Raw genomic sequence first — 19,711 nt, forward strand, 5'->3', positions numbered from 1 at the left:
CTTTGGGAATTGATTTACCATGAATTGATTGTGCGAAAATGAAATGTTATTTTAAGCTCAGTTTCTCCATGGTGCCTTGTAGATATTTTGGCACTACAAAATGAGTTCCTGTAGATTTAGTTGGTTTCAAGATCCTTTATCCCCCTTGCTATTCATTCTCGTCATGGATGTGCTCAATAGTCTCTTTGTCAAAGCTGGGGAGGAAGGGCTTCTGCAACCCCTCTCCCAAAGGATTTCTGGACAGCGACTCTCTCTGTGTGCCGATGATGTTGCTCTCTTTATAAGGCCGGCTGAAGATGAGCTACAGGTCACAAAGGAAATTCTTAATGCCTTTGGTATGGCATCTGGGCTGCAGACAAACCTCCACAAGAGTAGCATTATCCCCATCTGTTGTGAAGATGCCTCCCTGCTGCCAGTTAGAGATACCCTGTCATGCACTGTAGCTGAATTTCCTTGCACTTATTTGGGGCTGCCTCTTTCCAACCAGAAACTGAGAAAAACCGATCTTATGCCATGGATTGAGAAGATAGCTGACAAGTTGCCGGGATGGAAAGCTGGTTTGATGAATAGGGCAGGGTGTGTCACTATGTTCCAGTTTGTTCTCTCAGCTATACCTATTTATTTACTGATCGCCATCAATGTTCCAAAATGGTTCATTAAAGCAATTGATAAAATCCGAAAAGGTTTCCTTTGGAAGGGGAAGGAACAAGCTAATGGAGGTTGTTGTTTAGTGGCATGGGAGAAAGTCATGAGACCCCTGGATCTTGGTGGTTTAGGAATTACTAACCTAGAGGTCATGGCATGGGCGCTGCAAGCAAGATGGCAGTGGCACAAGAAAACCAGAGTTGATAGACCATGGACTGATCTAGAACTCCCCTTGCATCCTAATTCACTTGCTTTATTTGCTATTGCAGTCAGCACAGAGTTAGGAAATGGAAACAATATGCTCTTTTGGACAGATAAGTGGCTGCATGGATGTTCAGTGGAGAATCTTGCACCTGCGGTCTTTGCAAGTGTGCCTCCTAGAATCCGTAAAAGACAAACTATGGCTGAGGCTCTGGACAATAACAAATGGGTCTCTGTAATACGTGGGGGCCTGTCTTGGATTGGAATAAGGGAGTTTCTGCAGCTTTGGGATTGTGTCCAGGGCTTTGAGTTAAATGAGCTAGAAGATCGACACATTTGGAATTTGGAACTTGGAACCTGGGGGCTGCTACTCCTCTAAATCTGCTTATCGGGCTTATTTCCAAGGATCAGTAACCTTTGAACCTTGGAGAAGACTCTGGAAATCTTGGGCCCCAAACGAGTGCAAGGTTTTTCTTTGGCTGGCAATTCACAATAGGTGCTGGACGGCAGACAGACTAGAAAGGAGAGGGCTGCCTCATCCAGATCAGTGCCCCTTATGTGATGAGGAGGATGAAACTGTTCAACATTTGTTAGTATCTTGTGTGGTGACAAGACAGGTTTGGTTCAATCTTTTGTCACCACTGAACCTTGGTAATTGCATTCCAAGGCAGCGGGAGAGTAGCTTCGCAGATTGGTGGCACAAGGTGATGAAGAAGGTGAAAAAAGAGTATAAGAAAGGAGTAAACTCCCTAATAATTTTGGGTGCTTGGATGATATGGAAGCACAAGAATGCCTGTGTGTTTGAGGGGGTGGCTCCCTCGGTCAACTCCATCGTGAGGGATCTCAAGGATGAAGGCGCTAAAAAGCTGCAAGGCCTGGGCATTATTGATGTAATCTAGTCAGCTAGGTCAAGTTTTGGTCATGCTCTTATTTGATTCATAGGCTAGCTATTGATCTGTTGAACCTATCTCTCATATTTGGTCCCCGTATGTGAGATGGGAGTTGTATGAGGACTACTATTCTCTCTCTAATGCAATGAAGCGCAGCTTTCCTGCGTTTTCGAAAAAAAAAGAATCTATTATGGTACTGCTAACTAGTGGTGCATCCAGTTAACCATGAACTTTGTTTTTGTTGAATCTTTTATTTATGTCCAAAATATCAACCTTGTCCTCTGCTTAAAATTTTGTACGAATGATTAAGGGTGACCTTTTGCGATCCGAATTTGGGTTGGGTTCAATGAGAAAACTCCCCCTCACAATCCAGGCAGCTTTTAATTTCTCTCCAATGGATGAATCTTGTAAAGGTTATTCTGGCTTCATATGTGACTCATCCTGTAAGGCATTGGTCTTCTCACCTGAAAAGGACTGATCTGGTTAGCAATGCTGCCTTTTCCCCCGATCAATCTTAACAGCTTGTGTGATGTAGAGGTTGAAAACTATGCCTACTTATTTCTTATATTTTATACTCAGGGTCTGTGTTTTCAAGATGCTTGTCAGCCTTGCAAATGATTTGGGATGATGGTCCTTGTTTTGATGATCCACAATCACCTCTGCTCCTATCTGTCATCCGGTATTTCTCTTGCGGCCAACCAGCCAGATTCTGGACTTATTATATATTTTCTTTATTCTTTTCGCTATATTTATGTTTATATTAATCTGGCTAATGCAATAACCCTTCAGATGCTTGGATTCTGCATCTGCTGTTTACTCATGCACGTTGGTATTCAACAACTACTGATGTTGATGTTGTTGCATCTTATTTTGTAATTGTTCAGGTATTTAAAATATTGCCCTTGGGCATGCTGATCCTATTCCACCATTTGGGTTACAGTTTTGGGACGGTTGCTCTGGAGTTCGTTAAATTTGCTGACAAACAGGTGCATTGGGGCAGCTCGCTGAATTACTTTCTTAAGCATGTGGTTTGCGCTTTCACTCCTTTTTGTGCTTGTCATTCCGGCACAGAAGACACCCATAAAGTATGGTCTTGCCCATTTCCCCCTGTACTTGAATAGCCGAGTCATGAACTTGTTCTTTTGTAGTTTGTAACTTGTGACAAGTCCGTGCCATTGCATCTCAGAGGAGTACACATTTTGAGTACATATGTAACCAGTTTCTTGAAAGCTTTCTTGAAGCCACTGTATTTTGAGTACACATTTCCTAGTTTCTCTTTGCAGTTTTTCAGTACATGCCAGTGGCACCACCGGTGCCGTGTTTGAGGAAGGCGTGCCTTTATTGCTTTAGCCATTGCTGCGCATTGATCTGCACATTTTAGTTAAAAAGGATGTTAGGTTAATATATGTTTCTATCATATCTGTTTGAACTGCATTGGGTACTTTCAACAATCAAAAGGTAAATTAATGTTTCACCATATTGCACATGAATAATATATTAGCAATTCTTTAGTTGATATGTCATAATTCATTGGTTTTACGTGTCAGTATGGTCTTGGGGTACTTGTCTCCCATTATTTCCACAAATGTTGAAAATGCCCACTCAGAGTCCTCTGTCGTTTCTGTGGTTAATAGTACACCACCGAATATGATAGACTGAAAATGGTTGTTCACTCCAACGAACAGCCCGAATGGTAGCTTGTACAGGTTAGTACGATAGGTTGTGTCAAACGTAATGGCATCTCCAAAGTTATGATAGTCCCTTTTATTTCTCCCAGTGCACCATAACATTGATTGTAGCCGTCCCTCACTATCTACCTGGAACCTCACAACCATCTCTGGATCTCTTTCTCTCATCTTTTGTAGTATGTCAAGTGTTTTTCCGAGGTCATTGCGCATGTTCTCTTGCGCTAGTTTCGCACATACACTTCTCACAATTTCCTTTCTCAGTGGTGCTTCGCTCATGCCATTAGAAACACCCAGGATGCTGCAAACTCTTCCTATACTTACATTGTTCTCCCGCAGCTTCTTTATGAAATCTTTTGTTATTGGATCAATCTGGCTGTGCGAGTTCCACTGCTTGTTCTCGGCATAACTTTGAGACAGGTTGTGGTTATGTTTTTCCTCGAATTTGCTTATATACCAGCCATGGTCAGGCGGAAGTAATCTTATCATTGCCTTGCAACCAGTTCGGCAAGTTGATGTGCTTGTTGCCCTTGATTCACCCTGCCAACAACATTGGATAAATTAAACATAGGTTTTTAATATACAATTTAATCATATTAAGAGATGAATTTGGAATGCGTTTGCACATTTTTGCAATTATATTATTTATGACATACAAGGGTTGGTGTTTTTATTGTTATTATTACCTCGCAAGAGCACACCAGCTCCTGTTTTATTCTATATCCGTTGCTGTTCTTGCGGCTTTTACCATACCGAATTCCAAACCCCACTTCCCACGAGTACAGGTTGTAGAAATCTTTTGCTTCTTCGCAGCTATTGGATGTTGTTCCTTCTGATGGGTAGAAGATGCAGATGCCTCCTTGTTCCTTTGCCTGACGCAGTTCTCTGTTCATAGCGCTTTCATTCCATGGAGCTAACCTGGAGTCTGGTCCAGAAATTGCTCTACTCCTGCACGTATATAAATTAGTTGGTGTTTATGAAAGACTGTTTATTTCCCTTTGTTCTTCTAAATATTGTTTATTATGTACTGAGTACTTTTTCGCGAGATCTAATGTATTGTAGGTTCAAAAGATGTACCTTCTCCAAGTAATTGAAGTTGGTATACTGGTTTCTTCTCGAGTAAATGTATCAGGTACTCCCATCGCTGGTCTCTCAGGAACTGCTGTATAAGATCCCAATAAAATAACTTACTTATTTATCCAATTGTACTATCGGAATGGTTGATCATCTCTTCGAAAGCTAGTGCAATGATATTGAGACAGATGATTCGTTGTACCTGTTTGATGCTCTTCCTGATGGGTCTTCAGCAATCGCGATTTCCATATTTCCTATCGACCTGCTTCGCTCATTCAATCTGCAATCGCGTTCAACCGATCTTCTACTACCTACGATCTGGGGCGGAACAAGTGGATGCATCTCTGCTTTGATTCAAAGTCTGGATTTTTGATCTAGGGTTTCATCAGTCTATATGCTTCCCCCATCTTTTCCCCTCATATGGTCCCTGTTTGTTCCTTCTGGAACAAGGAGCAGATACTCTGCCTTTTTTGCTTGCTGTCGTCAAAAGCTTGAACCGCCTTTTCAGGCGAACCGGTTCGGCAATAGTAGTGTTGACCGGTACCTTGGTCATAACTACGCTGCTACATATACTCTAGGCAAAATTTGATGGCGGACACCGATCAAAGGTGGTTTTTGCCATAAACCACTATAAAATGATGTCTCTGCTGGGAAACACAACAAAACAGTGGTAATTTGCTGTAGAACACTGAACGCATTATAATATTCTATTTTAACAGGAAACTACAGGAATCAACCTAGCTATTACCCCTTCCAGAACAAGGAGCAGATACTCTGCCTTTTGCTTGCTGTCGTCAAAGCTTGAACCGCCTTTTCAGACGAACCGGTTCGGCAACAGTAACGTTGACCGGTACCTTGGTCATAACTACGCTGCTACGTACTATAAACCTACCCTCATCCCCTCCCGTTTAGCGTTTAGTCGTGCACAGATCCTAAAGCAGGAGTCGCATAGCTGCCGTCGATATCGTGGAAGTACGTACACCTGCGCTTACCAGATCCGTGTTACGTTCACGTTCAAAAAGCAGCAGGGAAGATGATTGCGATCTCCTTCCACCTCGTCGTCGATCCCCTTCGATCCACCTCGGTGCCGACGAAACGATGAGGCGGCGACCTCGGCACGGCTGCCTCCTCATCTTCGGCGAACTCCCCCACGATGCGGGCGAAACGAACGGTGCAGTGAGCTCGGCGTGCGTTCCCTTCTCTTCTACGGCGTACTCCGCCTCGATGCAGTCGAAACGACGGGGCGACGAGCGTGGCGGCGGCAGCCCTCCTCGTCTCCGGCGTACTCCTCGATGGAGCATTGGGATGGCGAAATAGATGCTCATTAGAATGGATGACACCCGCGGGCTGAAACTGCCATGATCCTTGTGCGCCGCCGAGCTCGCCTAGCCATGGGAGGATTTTGCGCGCGGGGCGAGATAAAATGGAACGGGAACAAGATGCAAGCGGGTGCTTCGTGGCTGTTTTCGTTCAGGAGACGAAACAGATGCAAAATGAAAAGGGGGAAACGAAATCAAAATGGACCTGGACAGCTCGTCGCACGACGGGATGATAGATTTCTCTCCACGTTCTCTCTAAGCGACACGCGTCCGTTTGTTGCGGCGCTGTTGCAACGAACGAGCGCCATCTAAGAATTTTGCATCTGCAGTGGCCGTGTTGCAGAGTCATGTGGGATCGAGGTATTAAATTTGGCGCTAAAATTATACTAGAAACTTTTTGAACCTTAGAAACTTTCAATATATGCTATATATTCTCTACTCCATATGTTCTAAAAAATAAGTTATTCTAGAATTTAAAAATTATTTAAAAATAAGTTATTTTACCTCATTTAGAAAGTGTATGTGCATGCAAGAATCAGTTAGTGCCGAATATGGATAATAAATAAGGATAAATATGGTCATTTTACCTTCTTGTTAATTTGTCCTAAAATTTCTAGGATAACTTTTTTTTGACAGAGGGAGTACTTATTACTAAAACAAGCGATGATTCACTGGTACGTCAAACGGAGTTTTAATCGGAACCTAGGTACGTTTCAGTTGGAGTCTGCTGCACTTAGCCTAATCGAGTTCAATCTAAACTCGTTCCTCGCGCCAGCTCCATGTAAGCGGACACACCTATCCGAGGTCCTACCAACCAGATCTCGTACGGAACATGTAAGCATCAATGACTACCGGTGCTCAGTGATGCACGAGAACATCGAAAAAGGGTATCTCATGCTTGCGAGGGGTGGTCACGCTTCGTGCGATAATGTATATGTTATTCTTAAGATGTAACAACATACGTGCATATTTGTTAATTAGCACTAAACTAAGTAAATACAAAAATTTCTTACCTCGATTTTTAGTGCCCTGACTTCGGCAAGCCATGCTATTGGCTTGCTATGATTTTAACGGGTAAAAATTGGAACCCAATCAAACGACCTATTAGCTTACCATGATTTTAGCTGGATAAAGATTGGAACCAACCAAAGGACCTTTCAATGCCAACGGAGCTAAAAACATCCCTATACCGCGGCCAATGTTCACACAATGATATCCATGGTGCTTGATGCGTCGCACGACACCACCTGCCATGGTGCCAGATTAGAATTGGGGGGAAACTGCGACTCCCTACGTTTGAAATTATTTGTTATTTTAGCAAATTTAAATATATAGTTCTTTTACATATCTAGACGTAGTATATATTCAGGGGCGAATCCAAAATCAAATTGGCTGTGGTGCACATCTAAAAGAACTATCGTAATTTCCCATGATTATATGGTGAAAAAAATTTAGTTAGTGGTAAAAAAGTTTATCCTGGTGCATGGGCACCAGGGAAGCTAACGTGGCATCGCCCTGCATATGTATACGTGTAGCAAAATCAATGTATATAAAAGAGCCAAAAATGATCTCTAATTTGGAATGACGGGAGTACTTTTCTAGAATAAATGCTAGAAATAAAAATGCTATGAATCAATATGGTCATAAGCTATTTTAGAAACAAAAAATCTAGCCTTCGGATTTGATTTAAACTTGCATTTGGATTTTGTTAAAGAAACACCCCTCAGCAATTATGGAAAGAGATGAAAAGACTTTTAAGTATAGTTAAAAATAAAAAAACTTTATGGTTCTTTTGTGAGAAAGAAAAATGTGAAATAACTCGGACAAACTTGGACAGAACTGCCAGTTTAGTTGAGAGACGGATCAGGAGATACATACATACATACATACATACATACATACATACATACATACATACATACATACATGTACTTGTTTGTTGATGATCGAAGAGATGCGAGATCCTCGTGCATCCAGAATCCTTAAACTGTGGTTGTTTTGGCACACGACTTGAGATGCAATTTATTAGATGGGTTTCCTTGTCTGAAATTCTAAGAGCATAGTGTCCTAAGATTTTCTTTAATAGAATCTTTTCTGTAAAAAGTTCAAACAAAAGTTTAGCGCTAATAGCTTTCTAGTAATGGGATCAAATGCTTAATCGGAAGTCAATCTGAATAAGTGGCTGCATTCTTATATCTATTTCTAGTAAATAGTAATGGGATCAATAGCTTTCTAGCAATGGTATAACTACATTCTTATTGCTTTTATTTTATTTCATCTTACTTAAAGTTATATTAATATCACTTGATATATACTTATCACATACTAATATCATTATTATCTGAATAAGTGGCTGCATTCAAAACAACGTTCAAAATCTGTGTATCTGTGGAGCCAGACTGAGAAGGTCCACTTGCAACTAAACAGCGCTAGCTTACATCCTATAGTTTTGTTGCAGTATACGTAACCAACAAACATTCAAAAATTAGTACGGATCTGTTCAGTAGAAAAATAAGTAGACAAGAGAGTTTGGAGTAGTCAATCTTAAATTATTACCTATATAAAATAATATCATAGATTTCTATTTCAGAAAAAGATTTGGAAACCCTTCCTGCATTCGAACGGAAATCACCTTCTTAGATAACCGCAGCCTACTCTAAAAAAAAAGGATAACCGCAGTCTGTGGGCCCACCTGTCAATAGTCCTTCCTCAACCATCCCGCCACAAGCCCACAACGCCCGAAAACGGCGCGCCAAAAGCAGTCTTCAATGTGGCGCCCTCCCGCCGCCTCGTCTTTTGAAAAACTGCCCTTTCCCACCAAAAACCATTTCCCCCAAAACAAATCCGCCATCCCATCCCGTGTCCTCTCCCTCCCGTGCGCCGCCGCCGCCGCCGCCGCTACCTGAGCCCCAGCGTCTCCGGGCGAGCCGGAGGGGGTCCGCAAGGATGTTCTACTCACACACGATACTCGCGCGGAAGAGTCCGCTGGGCACGGTGTGGATCGCCGCCCACCTCGAGCGCAAGATCAAGAAGCCGCAGATTGACGGCATCGACATTCCCTCCTACGCAGGTCCGTCAGCTTCGCCCCTCTCTCGCTCAAAGACGAGTTTTTTCTTCTTCTTTCGTTCGCCGGTAGAAGAAAACAGGATCTTTTTCTCCCCCGATTGTTTCTTTGGTGAGGGATTCTTTGTAGCATCTGGTGGAGGCTAGCAGTGCGGTGTTCTCTGTATTCTTCGGGGAAAATGCGGGGGCGATTGGGGTTTCAGCAGGAAAGTCTTGGTTTTCCGGTGGAATCATGGGATGCGATGGGTAAATTGTGCGAGGATTTGGTCCCCAACAGGCATTCCCCAAGTCAAGGAAAATATCATTGCCAGCATTTCGGTTACTGATCAGGAAATTCGCGTAAAGACCGGTTCTTGTCACAGGGCGTCTGCAGAAATGCAAAAGAAATATTATTTGGTACTTTGCTGTTGAGCGATTTTGGTCTTGTGTTCCGGAATTGGGGCATACCTTGTTGCAATTGTTTAGCATAGGCTGTTTGCACAGATGATGTGGCTTATTTATGGCCAAAGATAGGATTTTTTGACCCGGGCATGTATCTATAGATTATTTAGAAGATTACTATGTCTGTTGGCTCATCTATTATTTCTGGGAAAAATTCCTGTGAAGCAATGTAGTATCCGAACTTGTTCATGTTTGTCTTGAAGAGTAACCTTTTTTCGCACTCAGTTGAACCAAAGTCAAGTAGCAAAGTCCTTGTGATTTGGTGAGGTAATGATTGGGGCTGGGCAGGGGGAAGGTTGGAAGTGACTGAGTGATTTGTTCTTGTGGCCACTTGCAAGTTAGAAGCCTTCATTTTAGTTTATTCTTTTGGGTTTATGCTATAATGACCATCTATTGCTATAATTTCATTGGGAAAGTTTTATTTTCCCATATCATGTTTTCTATTGATATGTACTTTCTCGATTCTACCCTACATTCAAGATTTTTGTTGTTACTTCCCTGTGTTTGCCTTAGTCTTATAATGAATTCCTTTTGTCTTTTCAGAGAGTATAATGTTCCCTGAGGTTCCGATTGCTCTAAGATTATCAGGGCATCTTCTTCTAGGTCTTGTTCGCATTTATTCATGGAAGGTGAACTACCTGTTTCAAGATTGTAATCGAATGGTAACTACAGTCAGAACTGCATTTGCTTCTGTCCAAGTCGATCTTCCAGTTGATGCAGACCGTGCTCCATTTGAGTCCATCACACTGCCACCAACATTAAATCTTGATGACTTAAACTTGGACGATGCAATTTGTCTGATGGAGTAAGCACTTTCTGTTCTTCACATCATTGCTATGCGTCATGAAATTTGAATACTTTGGATGTAATATTTTTATTTTGTTCGGCTTTCTGCAGGACACCAGATAGTCATCAGAAAAGTCGTGATCAAATTACTTTGTCTGGTAAGGAAAGTTCACTGTGGTTAATACTTGTTTGCTCTTTTTGAAGCAATAAGCAGGGGCGAACCCTACCTAAGTTTCTATTAGATAAACAATTTTGAACCACAATTTCTGCATGTAACTATCTCATTGGTGTTGCAGAAGGAGAATATGTGATGATAGAACTTGATGAGGTATTACTCTGCCGCCCCTTTTTCTTTTCTTTTTGTTTCTCGCACAATCATTAAAATTTTACTTCTCCAATTGTGCAGGATGCTAGAGTAGAGCCATCAGCTCACATGGGGCCTATACCAATGGAGGATGAGTACGTGTCTTTTATATATTTTCTCTCTTTCTTTCTTACTTGTGCATTCATGTTGCTTTTGCAATCATGTCCAGGACACTCCCTCCATTCGATGATGGTTTTGGAGCTGATAACAATCGCAATGAAGAAATTCCCATAGATCCTCCCCCAGGCAATTTGCCAGTAGATTCCAATGTAATAAATCAGACAGATGAAGCACTAGATCCACCGGAAACAATGCGTGCACATGAGTCTCCTGGCCTGATGTTAACAGAGCCAATACTTGGAGATGATGACCCCATGGATTTGAACAGTGATCTTTCACCTTTTGTGCAAAACAAGGTTATCACCCCTCCAGTTATTGAGGAAACATCTTCTGCTGGTCGACAAGCTCCTGAGAGATATATTGCCAACTTACGGACACCAAACACATATGATGCATTTGCAGATGTTGCACTGCTAAATTTTGGTTAGCATTTGTCTCCTTGTACATTATGTACCTGAAGTATTTGTTTCTTTATTCAACTTCACTTCTATTACATTTTAATACCTATTGAAATTTCCTAATTGATGAAACACCTCCTAATCCAACTTTCCTTTTGCTTTTCTGATTTTAGACACCCAGCTACCTGAATTTCGGCTTGAGCCATCTCCACCTCCAGTACAAGAGAAGGATGATAATAGAAGGCCCAAAACACAAGTTAACAAGAGAAAGAGAAAGAGAAGGGTGAAATTTGATAATGAAATTGTTCTCTCCAATGAGTAAGTTTTGATTGACCCTCAACTTTGGCATGACAGATGCTTACATGTTGACTTGAGCAAATTACAGTGTGGAATAACTTGGAATAATGATTTAATTTTCTTGTCTGTATTTTTAGATGAAGCAATTGCTTCTCACAGTTTGATGTATTTTCATATATTACTGTGTTTGTTGGTCAAAAGATATACCAATATTCTTGGAAGTCTGTATGCTAATATCCAATATGAGCCTTCCTAATGCAGGGGCTGAGTCCCTATAGTCTTTATTATCCAAATTTGTACTGTATACCTTATACTTTATGATACATGGTGATACCTTTGATATACATCCCAAGTCAAAGAACTAAACGTGATCAGGCTTCTATTTTCTACCATGCCATGTATATGTTTTATGAAACTAAGTTATATTTTTATGTTGTTTTCTGGTCTATGGAACCCATAGTTGGTGGCACTATTCTACACCTTCATAAACTAGTTTGGATGCACGAAATATGCCCAAGGTGTATTGTAGAATAGTGTTTCCAAACATGTAGTTATGCACTCAAGTGCATTGGGTCTGCTTGGTTCTTTTGCATAAACAGGGTGTATTACTGTATCAGTATTTCTGGGGAATATTCTACACTGCCTCCATCAGCAATTTCTTAAAAAGCTTATTCACAACTCAATACCCTTCATTGCCATTTGGTCGCACAAGTTCCTTTAGAAATTGGGGTTAATGAGTAAACGCTTTAAGACCCATTCTGTTACAAAATAATTCATCCATATACTTGTAACATCAAAATATTTGGCAGTGATAAATTCTAGTATGATATTATTTGATTGAGGTACTCTTTGGGACTTGTGGCAATTTCATCTTCTCTTGCGCAGCTACATGAGGGAGCAAATTGATGGTGCTGGACTAGATGAGTTGATCTGCAAGAGGAGAAAGCTACCCCAAACAGCCCTTGATATGTGGAGATTCAGCAGGACTAACAGAATAGGCAGCTTCTTGCTTGAACCTGTGCTTCATGGTAAGCTTATATGCTCTTTGATTTCTTGGAGGTAGATACTTTCTTCAATCTTACAAAACCATTTCATACCCTGGATATTTTTTTTCTTTTTTTCAGGTATGTGCACTAATCTTCACGAAACATATGAGAGAAATTTCCCCCGTGTGAGTGGCCTTGATGCTGAGTGTGCATCTGGCGAACCCGCGACCGGTGTAGCAAATGATGGTCTGGGTGCACCACCTGAACTGCTGCTCAGCCCAAATTTTCCTGGAACAACGGATTTACCGTCTGACCATCAGCTCACCCCAAACCCTCCAGGAAATGCAGATGCGCAACATGAACCTTTGCCATCTCCAAAGTCACCAGGAGCAGCAGGTGCAGCACCTGATGATGACATGTTGCCTGAGCTGCCCCGATTCTCACCAATGGGTATGCCATCTCCAGTAAGAGGAGATGACACTCCTTACAAAACTCCTGGTGGAACTGCATCGTCTTGGCTTGGAGGAACTGGTGTTTCTGAAATACCATCATCTGGTGGGAATGGAACTGGTGTTTCTGAAATACCATCATCTGGCGGGAACTATTCATTACCCGGACAAAGTACTCATGAATCGGATCATATGCCATTCCTGTTTCCAATCAATGAAGATGATGATGATCAACCAGAGATCCCTGGGCTCATGAGTACTCCTGGAGGGGTGTCTAGTGTGGGTACTGGAACCACTGGATTAGGAAGCATGTCTACGAGAACAAGGTAATGGTTTTTTTTTAGGGCAGTAATGGTATATGTTTGAGCTGGTCGTGCCCTTATTTGAGTGGAAGTTGAGAATGTTTCACTACGGCACTGTAGGGCTGTTGCACTGTTCTTCAAGGATCAGGTGCCTTCACCCTCATCCGATGAGCAGCCTGGAAAATTTAGTTTGAACAGAATCTTGGAAGGAAAAGCAAGAAGGCAAGCTGCAAGGATGTTCTTTGAGACAACGGTAACATTTAGAACTGAAGCTGTTCTTATTTGATATGCAATTGCTATATTTACATTTACAGCTCTTGGTAGTTTCTCCTTAGTGCTGATTGGGATTTTATTTTGACTATAATTTCTTTTAGGTTCTGAAGAGTTATGACTACATTGATGTCCATCAGGAGGAACCATACGGAGATATTGGAATTTCAGTTAAACCCTCGCTATCTACAGCCAAACTCTGACAAAGTTATCTGGAGTCGTTATAGAGAAAGAATCTCTAGTTTGATTTGGGAGAAGAACATAGTAGGATTTGGAATGTTTACCTCAGTAACATTTTCGCGTGAGGCTGCAGAGGATGTTTCATGATGTTTTAATGTTCTGATATCAAAAGCCAACTCACAAGGTTCAGTTCTGACTTCAGATTGTTTGGTCAGCATGTGCTCTGTCAACAGCAAAACAAAGTGATGAAGGGGTCGAATGGAGTTATAGACACTTTAGTAATAGCTTCTGAAGGATATGGTAGCTATCTGTTAATCCCACCTGAAATGTTTGGTAGCTAGGGACTAATTTAGCTTAGCGAATACCAGTGTGTAAATACTAAATAGTTGTGATATCGTACATATGTTTCTTGTTCTTCATTCAAAGTCTGTTCCTTTTACTTTTGGTCTATTAAGTTCTCACGATAATACACTCCGTTATGATAGATCCTGGTCAGAGCCATCTGATTATGTGAATTTAAACTGTGGAATCTCATCAAATTACACTCTAGTCATTTGATAGGCCACACTAACAACCTGACCTCCAATCATGCAATTAGTCGGATTGAAACAGCGACTGTTAGCCACAAGAGTTCTATGCTAGTTAGACTAGGCCATAGAGCATAAAGATTGGCGATTACATGGTGAATGAACGGCGTAAAGATTGGCGAAGAATATAGTTTACAACACCAAAAGGAGGCAAGGAGAAATAAGATATTTCCCTCCTCATCTCTGAACATCTTGTGGACCTTCCAGTTTAGCTCTATACATAGCTGCAGTCCTCGTCGGCGAAGCCCAGCCTGGAGCCCACCGTGTCATACACCACCCTCTTGTTCTTCTGCTGGTAGTTGCCGATGATGGGCGTCTGGTCCTCGTACGACAGGCTCGCCATGGCCAGGCACACCTGCGACCCGTCCTTCCTCACCACGAACAGCATCCCGGCGGCGTCCACGGTCACGTCCGCGCCGCCCTCCAGCCGCAGCGTCAGCAGAGGCACCTTCACCTCGTCGTGCCCCGTCAGGTCGTAGCACGTGTCCAGGATCGAGAAGCCCGCCGCCGCCTGGTAGCCCGCCGCGCCGAACTGGCGCGTGAACTCGGCGCGCACGGCGCGGTACACCGACGGCGCCAGCCGCGTGATCACCGTGCCGGAGTCGATGAGCACGTTGCTGGCTCCGAGCCCCGCCGCGGACACCGGGGTCCCGCCGACGGCCGCGCCGGTCACGTTCAGGAAGTAGAACGGCGGCTGCGCCGGGTCGGCGATCATGCGGGTGTACGACACGGGCGTCGTGTTGCGGTAGGACGACGCGTCGCCGCCGAGGGAGAGGGACCCCGAGGCGTCGCCGGAGGTGGTCGCCGGCAGGCAGTAGGAGAACGCGCCGCCGTACCGGGACGCGGTCTGCGAGACCAGCGACAGCTCGGTGCGGCCGAGGCCCATGAGCCCCGCCGTGCCGCCGAAGAGGCCGCGGTTGCTGAGCCCGCACCCAAACACGAAGCCGTCGAGCCTGGCGCCGCCGAGCGCGAGCGTGTCCGTGGCGAGCACGCCGCGGCTGAACGACCCGTCGCCGTAGGCCAGTGCGTAGTAGCACTTCTCGCTGCTTCCGCCGGTGGTGGCGCAGGAGCCCGGCGTGCCCGTGGCGGCCTTGAGGGAGTCCGCGCACGCCGACGCGTTGCACCGGACGGCGGCGAAGGTGGCGGAGCCCGCGGGGTCGAAGAGCGGGTCGCGCTGCGCGTAGCACGTGGAGCAGGGTTTGCACTGCACCCACGTGAGGTCGCTGCCCGTGTCCACGATGACGGTGAGGTTGGTGATAGCGGAGCCGGAGCTGCCGCCGAGCCCGATGGTGGTGACGTAGTTGAGCGTCTGGAAGCTTATGCCGGAGGTCAGCGGGACCTCGGCGGAGCGGGACTGCGTCGTGGACGCTGCCGGCCTGTTGTCGTGGACCTGCAGTGAGTTGGCACGCGCTTCGTCGGCGGCGAGGAGGCGGCGGAGGTATCGGTCGCGGGCCGCGGGTTCGTCGGGGATGGCGGTGAGCGAGTGGTGCTTCAGCTCTAGCACGGTGGTCGCTGTTCTTGCTGCCCCCGATTTCTTGCGCTCCCCTGAAGAAGATGACAGACATCAGGAAGTTAGCAAGGAAATGAAGATTCCCAAAATACCTCGAATTTTGAATTTTGGTCTCATGAGTAGTTCATGTTTTTGACTTTATACTCTTGGTAAGGACTAAGGTACAATGTGGCAAACTGGCAAGTTTAACCACGGAAGGACGACAAGTACACACGTGACCCCACTACCCCAGTAACCCAAATATTTTTTCCCGCAATTTTTGTTCCAGTAAACACAAATTCTACAACTCTAGCCAAATTGTTGTTTCAGATGGACCATGCATGTTGACGGAAAGTCTGGAACCAGCAAAATTCTGGATATTTTCATGGAGGAACAAGGTATATAGCTACCATCAAAATGCACGTTCTAGATTCATTTTTATCATTTATTTGAAATTTGCACAAGACACTAACGATTTGGACTCCAATCCCGCTTTCAGAATTTACATAAACACGGCTAATAAGGTCTAAACATGGACACGTTATTTCAAAGTTACGAATGCAGAAGCGGAGTGCCGGAGTCTGAATTAATGCAGTATTACACAATTTACTTGTTCAGTAGCTAAGTTTTTATCAAGCCTGGATCCTCTATGTACGTTTTACCAAACATATAGCAACAGCAAGCAACACAGTCTTCTTCTTTTGCAGTTGTGACACATGATCCACAACTCCACAAGCCAAGGTCAGAATTCATGCATGCATGCGAGTTCTTTTTTGCTAAGCTACAAAAAAAAATTCTAAGAAAGCACCGGTCGGTATTGCATCAGAATTCAGAATTACCTAGCATTTGAGCAGCGTAGCGGCTGCTCCGTGCCTCCCGTCCATCCAACCCTCGCAGGGAGACCACTGCGCTGTTCCCGGCGGCAGCGGCGGCAAGGGCTGCTGCGGCGAGAAGCGCGACGACGCGAACAAGAACACGGCCCTGAGCGGCTGCCATCGTCACCGCAGGCGCGCGCCGTGGACACTAGGGCGGATAGATGATAGATCTGACAAGACAGCCGGCAAGGCGGGGACGGAGGAAGCGACCAAGCCGGAAGCTGGGGCGTGCAAGAGACAAGAGAATGTGAATGTGAGGGGGATGGATATATAGAGGTGGAGGCCATTGCCTGTCAGCGCGGGGCTTGGACGAGTCCGGGCGAGCATGCGCGCACGAGGGCGCACGAGTCCACTGCAACCCGCTGTAGCGCGGCGGACTATCTGCGATCACGGGCGGGGAGAGAGAGCCGGCAGAGGCGACCGTCGGGGAAGTGGCTTCTTGTTTGGTTGCGGCGAGGAGGGTAGCTGGGCGTGCGCGATGCCCCAGGGGCGGCGGCACGCGTCCGCACCTGCTCCCGTGACCGATGAGCCGTCGCCGAACATGGCCCCGGCTGGGGGCGACGAGGGCAGTGGTCCACACTGTTGGCTAACTGTTGGTGCTGCTACCGTGCTCATGTGGCGCCGCTGAGACTTGGGAGGGGACGCCGGCTGGAAGATGGCAGCTAGGACAGGATGATACTATTCGCTTAACAGCTCGGAGGGCGAAGCAGCTCAGAGGGACATGAATCCAAGCTTCTACGTGCTACACCACTTATGGTTCCCTGTTCTGCAAATTGATTTTGGAAGAGAAAAAAGGAACCGAGACGGGATTACGGGAATCTTCCTTTCCACACTCAGATATAGAAGTTAATCTTATCTTCCTACAGAGCTACACTCACATCAGATAGCTTGAAAGTAGCCTATGACGACCCATTAAGATGACAAGTTTAATCCATCATCCTGCTTTTGCCCATGCTTATTTCACGAAGAATTATTTATATGTTTGGAATAATAATTTGTTTCGCTGCAACTTTTTTTTGTTAAACTAGAACATTGAAAATTGGAAAAGAAAGAAAAAAATCCAAATTACTCCCCTCAAGTATGACCAAAGTTAGGATAAACCCCTTAACTATTTCTTGGTTTATTTAGCCCCTAAACTATGCTATTTGGTTCAATTTAAGAATTTATATTTTTATTTTCCTACACATAAATAGAATCTAAATTTAAAATTTTGCAGGGCTGCAGTGGACATCACAATATATGTAAAAACAATATTATGAGTTTTTCATTATTTTTTCCTACAAAATTATAAGGAAAAATAATGATGAAAAATTCATGACATATTTTTCTAAAATATGTTACCATGTCCGTTATCATCTGCAAGATTTATTTTTTCACCTGTATATGGATAAATGAAAAAATAAATCTTATTACAATGTGAATTGGATCAAATGACATAGTTTAGAGGGTAAATTGAATCAAGAAATAGTTTAGAAGATTATCTGGACTTTTATGATACTTGAGGGTGTCGGCGTTTAACCGGCTGCCCACCGAAGGGTATACCCAAGGTGGTAAGTTTTGGGTGAGGAGACGTTGAGATCAGAAACTCGAAGGTGCAAGGAACATAAAGCTTATACAGGTTCGGACCGCTAGGTGCGTAATACCCTACGTCCTGTATGGTGGTTTGTATTGCCTTTAGTGTATATTGATCTAGAGATCTTATTTTGAGAGGGTCCCTGTCCTCCCTTATATATCCGAGAGGCCAGGGTTATAAGGATACTAACCAACACCAGCTAAGGAATCGTACCAGAACATATCTTGAGTAGATCCCTTCTGTATTGGTTAGTTCTATCTCCTACTTAAACGGGATAAATAAGAGATAAACGAGATAAATAAGAGATAAGACAGATTTAATCTCTTAAACCTCTTTAAATTACGTTATGTACACAGTCCCGTGGCCCCGGGTCTGACAAGCCCCCGAGCTCTTCGTAACTGAGTACTGCAGACTTATCGAGTACTTTCGAAGTAGTCTTCAGTTTCTTTTAAAGCTCCGTCTTGAAGTCCTTCTTCAAGTACTTACTTGGCTGCATCGAAGCTACGAGGTGCTCATGCCTCAAATTTTATTTCTGATATGGTGTGCGATTGAAAAATCGCACTCCATATGGAGTAGTCTCCGAGCCTTAGGTTGAATCGAAGAATCAGGCTGAGGGTCACTTTAGTCTTGAATCTTCCTTACTCACTTTTTCAAACAAATTTGAAAAAATAAGTTGTCGATGCCACGTACCTCGCAGCCCCCGAGCTTTGAATCCAAATCCCTCAAAATTGGAGATAAGGATCCAAAAACCGTGGCATACAGGCTGAAAATGTTGACATGGTAAATTACCAATATGATGGTACAAATAATGGAAGTTAGATCATAAATCCGAAAAACCCTTTTTTTCGGGCCAATTAACCCTAAAAAAATAATTAATCGAATATGTAATCCAAATAGTCCACCAAATGACCCCTCATCTTCGGAATATTCCCAAAAACGACTCTTTATCTTCGAAACAGTAAACTTTCCCCAACCGATGGTTATTTAACCCCGCGGCGACAGTGAGAAAAGACTGTGCTTCCAATCTGCAATTTGCCAAGAGCCGCAAAAATCCCCAAACAGATCCACGCTCCGCCGCCATCCTCTCGGAGAAATCCCAACCCCCCAGATCTCCCCGCCCCTCTCCCCGCAGCCCCCGAGCAACTCGTGGCGAGCGGATCCGGAGATGGCGCCCAAGAAACCTGAGAAAGAAGGGAAGAAGAAGGAGGCGGAGCCAGCAACCGGGGAGTGGACCTACAGTAAGTGCTCCCTGATCGATCTCAATAGACTTGTCTCCGAGGGGTTGCTGCAAGACAAGAATCTTGTCAATTGGCGCCCCTCATTCCGCGAACCTTTCCCCAAGAAAAATATTAAGGAAATCATCACATTTTACCATTTTGCCGAACGGGGTTTGGCCCTCCCCTCTTGTTCTTTCTTCCGTGGCCTTCTTTATTATTACGGGCTTGAGCTCCATCACCTCAACCCGAACTCCATTCGTCACATTTCAATTTTTTTCCATTTCTGTGAAGCCTTCCTCGGAATCGAACCCCACTGGGATCTTTTCTGTTTCCTCTTCCGTGTCAAACCACAACCCACCTCGAAAAATCTTTCCGTTGTAGGGGGCGCCGACATCCAACTGCGTCAGCAGTCCAGCGACAAGTATCTATCATACAAGTTCCCCTCCAACCTTCCCGGGTGGAAAAATCACTGGTTCTATATCGAAAACCATGCCCCCCAA

General features: G+C 44.2%; 3 protein-coding genes across 6 annotated transcripts; 1 reads left to right on the forward strand and 2 right to left on the reverse strand.

The window, feature by feature from the left end:
- Positions 1-2,198: 2,198 nt before the first annotated feature.
- On the reverse strand, positions 2,199-4,946 carry LOC112898481 (protein FAR1-RELATED SEQUENCE 5-like). 3 transcript variants are annotated; one of them, XM_025966813.1, is made up of 5 exons: positions 4,698-4,946; positions 4,499-4,583; positions 4,108-4,369; positions 3,746-3,961; positions 2,199-3,104 (listed from the first exon to the last, which is right to left on the reverse strand). In XM_025966813.1, the coding sequence occupies exons 2-5, from the start codon at positions 4,561-4,563 to the stop codon at positions 3,075-3,077; spliced, it is 573 nt and encodes a 190-aa protein (XP_025822598.1). In that variant the 5' UTR covers positions 4,564-4,583; positions 4,698-4,946; the 3' UTR covers positions 2,199-3,074. The 3 variants fall into 3 exon arrangements, with proteins under 3 accessions (XP_025822598.1, XP_025822597.1, XP_025822596.1); XM_025966812.1 differs by having other exon boundaries at positions 2,199-3,961; positions 4,499-4,580; XM_025966811.1 differs by having other exon boundaries at positions 2,199-3,961.
- A 3,759-nt stretch (positions 4,947-8,705) lies between these two features.
- LOC112897643 (sister chromatid cohesion 1 protein 3-like) lies at positions 8,706-13,898 on the forward strand. 2 transcript variants are annotated; one of them, XM_025965994.1, is made up of 11 exons: positions 8,706-8,884; positions 9,862-10,123; positions 10,216-10,262; positions 10,401-10,432; positions 10,511-10,563; positions 10,638-11,011; positions 11,160-11,304; positions 12,169-12,311; positions 12,408-13,044; positions 13,141-13,273; positions 13,395-13,898. In XM_025965994.1, the coding sequence occupies exons 1-11, from the start codon at positions 8,761-8,763 to the stop codon at positions 13,491-13,493; spliced, it is 2,049 nt and encodes a 682-aa protein (XP_025821779.1). In that variant the 5' UTR covers positions 8,706-8,760; the 3' UTR covers positions 13,494-13,898. The 2 variants fall into 2 exon arrangements, with proteins under 2 accessions (XP_025821779.1, XP_025821780.1); XM_025965995.1 differs by having other exon boundaries at positions 13,404-13,898.
- Positions 13,899-13,952: 54 nt separating this feature from the next.
- Positions 13,953-16,639, reverse strand: LOC112897749 (aspartyl protease family protein At5g10770-like). The gene is made up of 2 exons (XM_025966142.1): positions 16,386-16,639; positions 13,953-15,602 (listed from the first exon to the last, which is right to left on the reverse strand). Exons 1-2 carry the CDS (start codon positions 16,540-16,542, stop codon positions 14,272-14,274), a joined length of 1,488 nt encoding a protein of 495 aa, XP_025821927.1. The 5' UTR covers positions 16,543-16,639; the 3' UTR covers positions 13,953-14,271.
- Between the last annotated feature and the right edge of the window lie 3,072 nt (positions 16,640-19,711).

The sequence above is a fragment of the Panicum hallii genome, chromosome 6, assembly GCF_002211085.1.
Source record: "Panicum hallii strain FIL2 chromosome 6, PHallii_v3.1, whole genome shotgun sequence".
Classification (NCBI taxonomy): Eukaryota; Viridiplantae; Streptophyta; class Magnoliopsida; order Poales; family Poaceae; genus Panicum; species Panicum hallii.

Coding starts and splice junctions, on each gene's coding strand:
- LOC112898481 (XM_025966812.1), bottom strand. CDS start 4,563: ATGGGAGTACCTGATACATTTACTCGAGAAGAAACCAGTATACCAACT. Junction 4,370..4,498: donor ACTTCAATTACTTGGAGAAG/GTACATCTTTTG, acceptor ATATACGTGCAG/GAGTAGAGCAATTTCTGGAC. Junction 3,962..4,107: donor AGCTGGTGTGCTCTTGCGAG/GTAATAATAACA, acceptor TGTTGTTGGCAG/GGTGAATCAAGGGCAACAAG.
- LOC112897643 (XM_025965994.1), top strand. CDS start 8,761: ATGTTCTACTCACACACGATACTCGCGCGGAAGAGTCCGCTGGGCACG. Junction 10,263..10,400: donor TGATCAAATTACTTTGTCTG/GTAAGGAAAGTT, acceptor TTGGTGTTGCAG/AAGGAGAATATGTGATGATA. Junction 10,564..10,637: donor CCTATACCAATGGAGGATGA/GTACGTGTCTTT, acceptor AATCATGTCCAG/GACACTCCCTCCATTCGATG.
- LOC112897749 (XM_025966142.1), bottom strand. CDS start 16,542: ATGGCAGCCGCTCAGGGCCGTGTTCTTGTTCGCGTCGTCGCGCTTCTC. Junction 15,603..16,385: donor CTACGCTGCTCAAATGCTAG/GTAATTCTGAAT, acceptor CATCTTCTTCAG/GGGAGCGCAAGAAATCGGGG.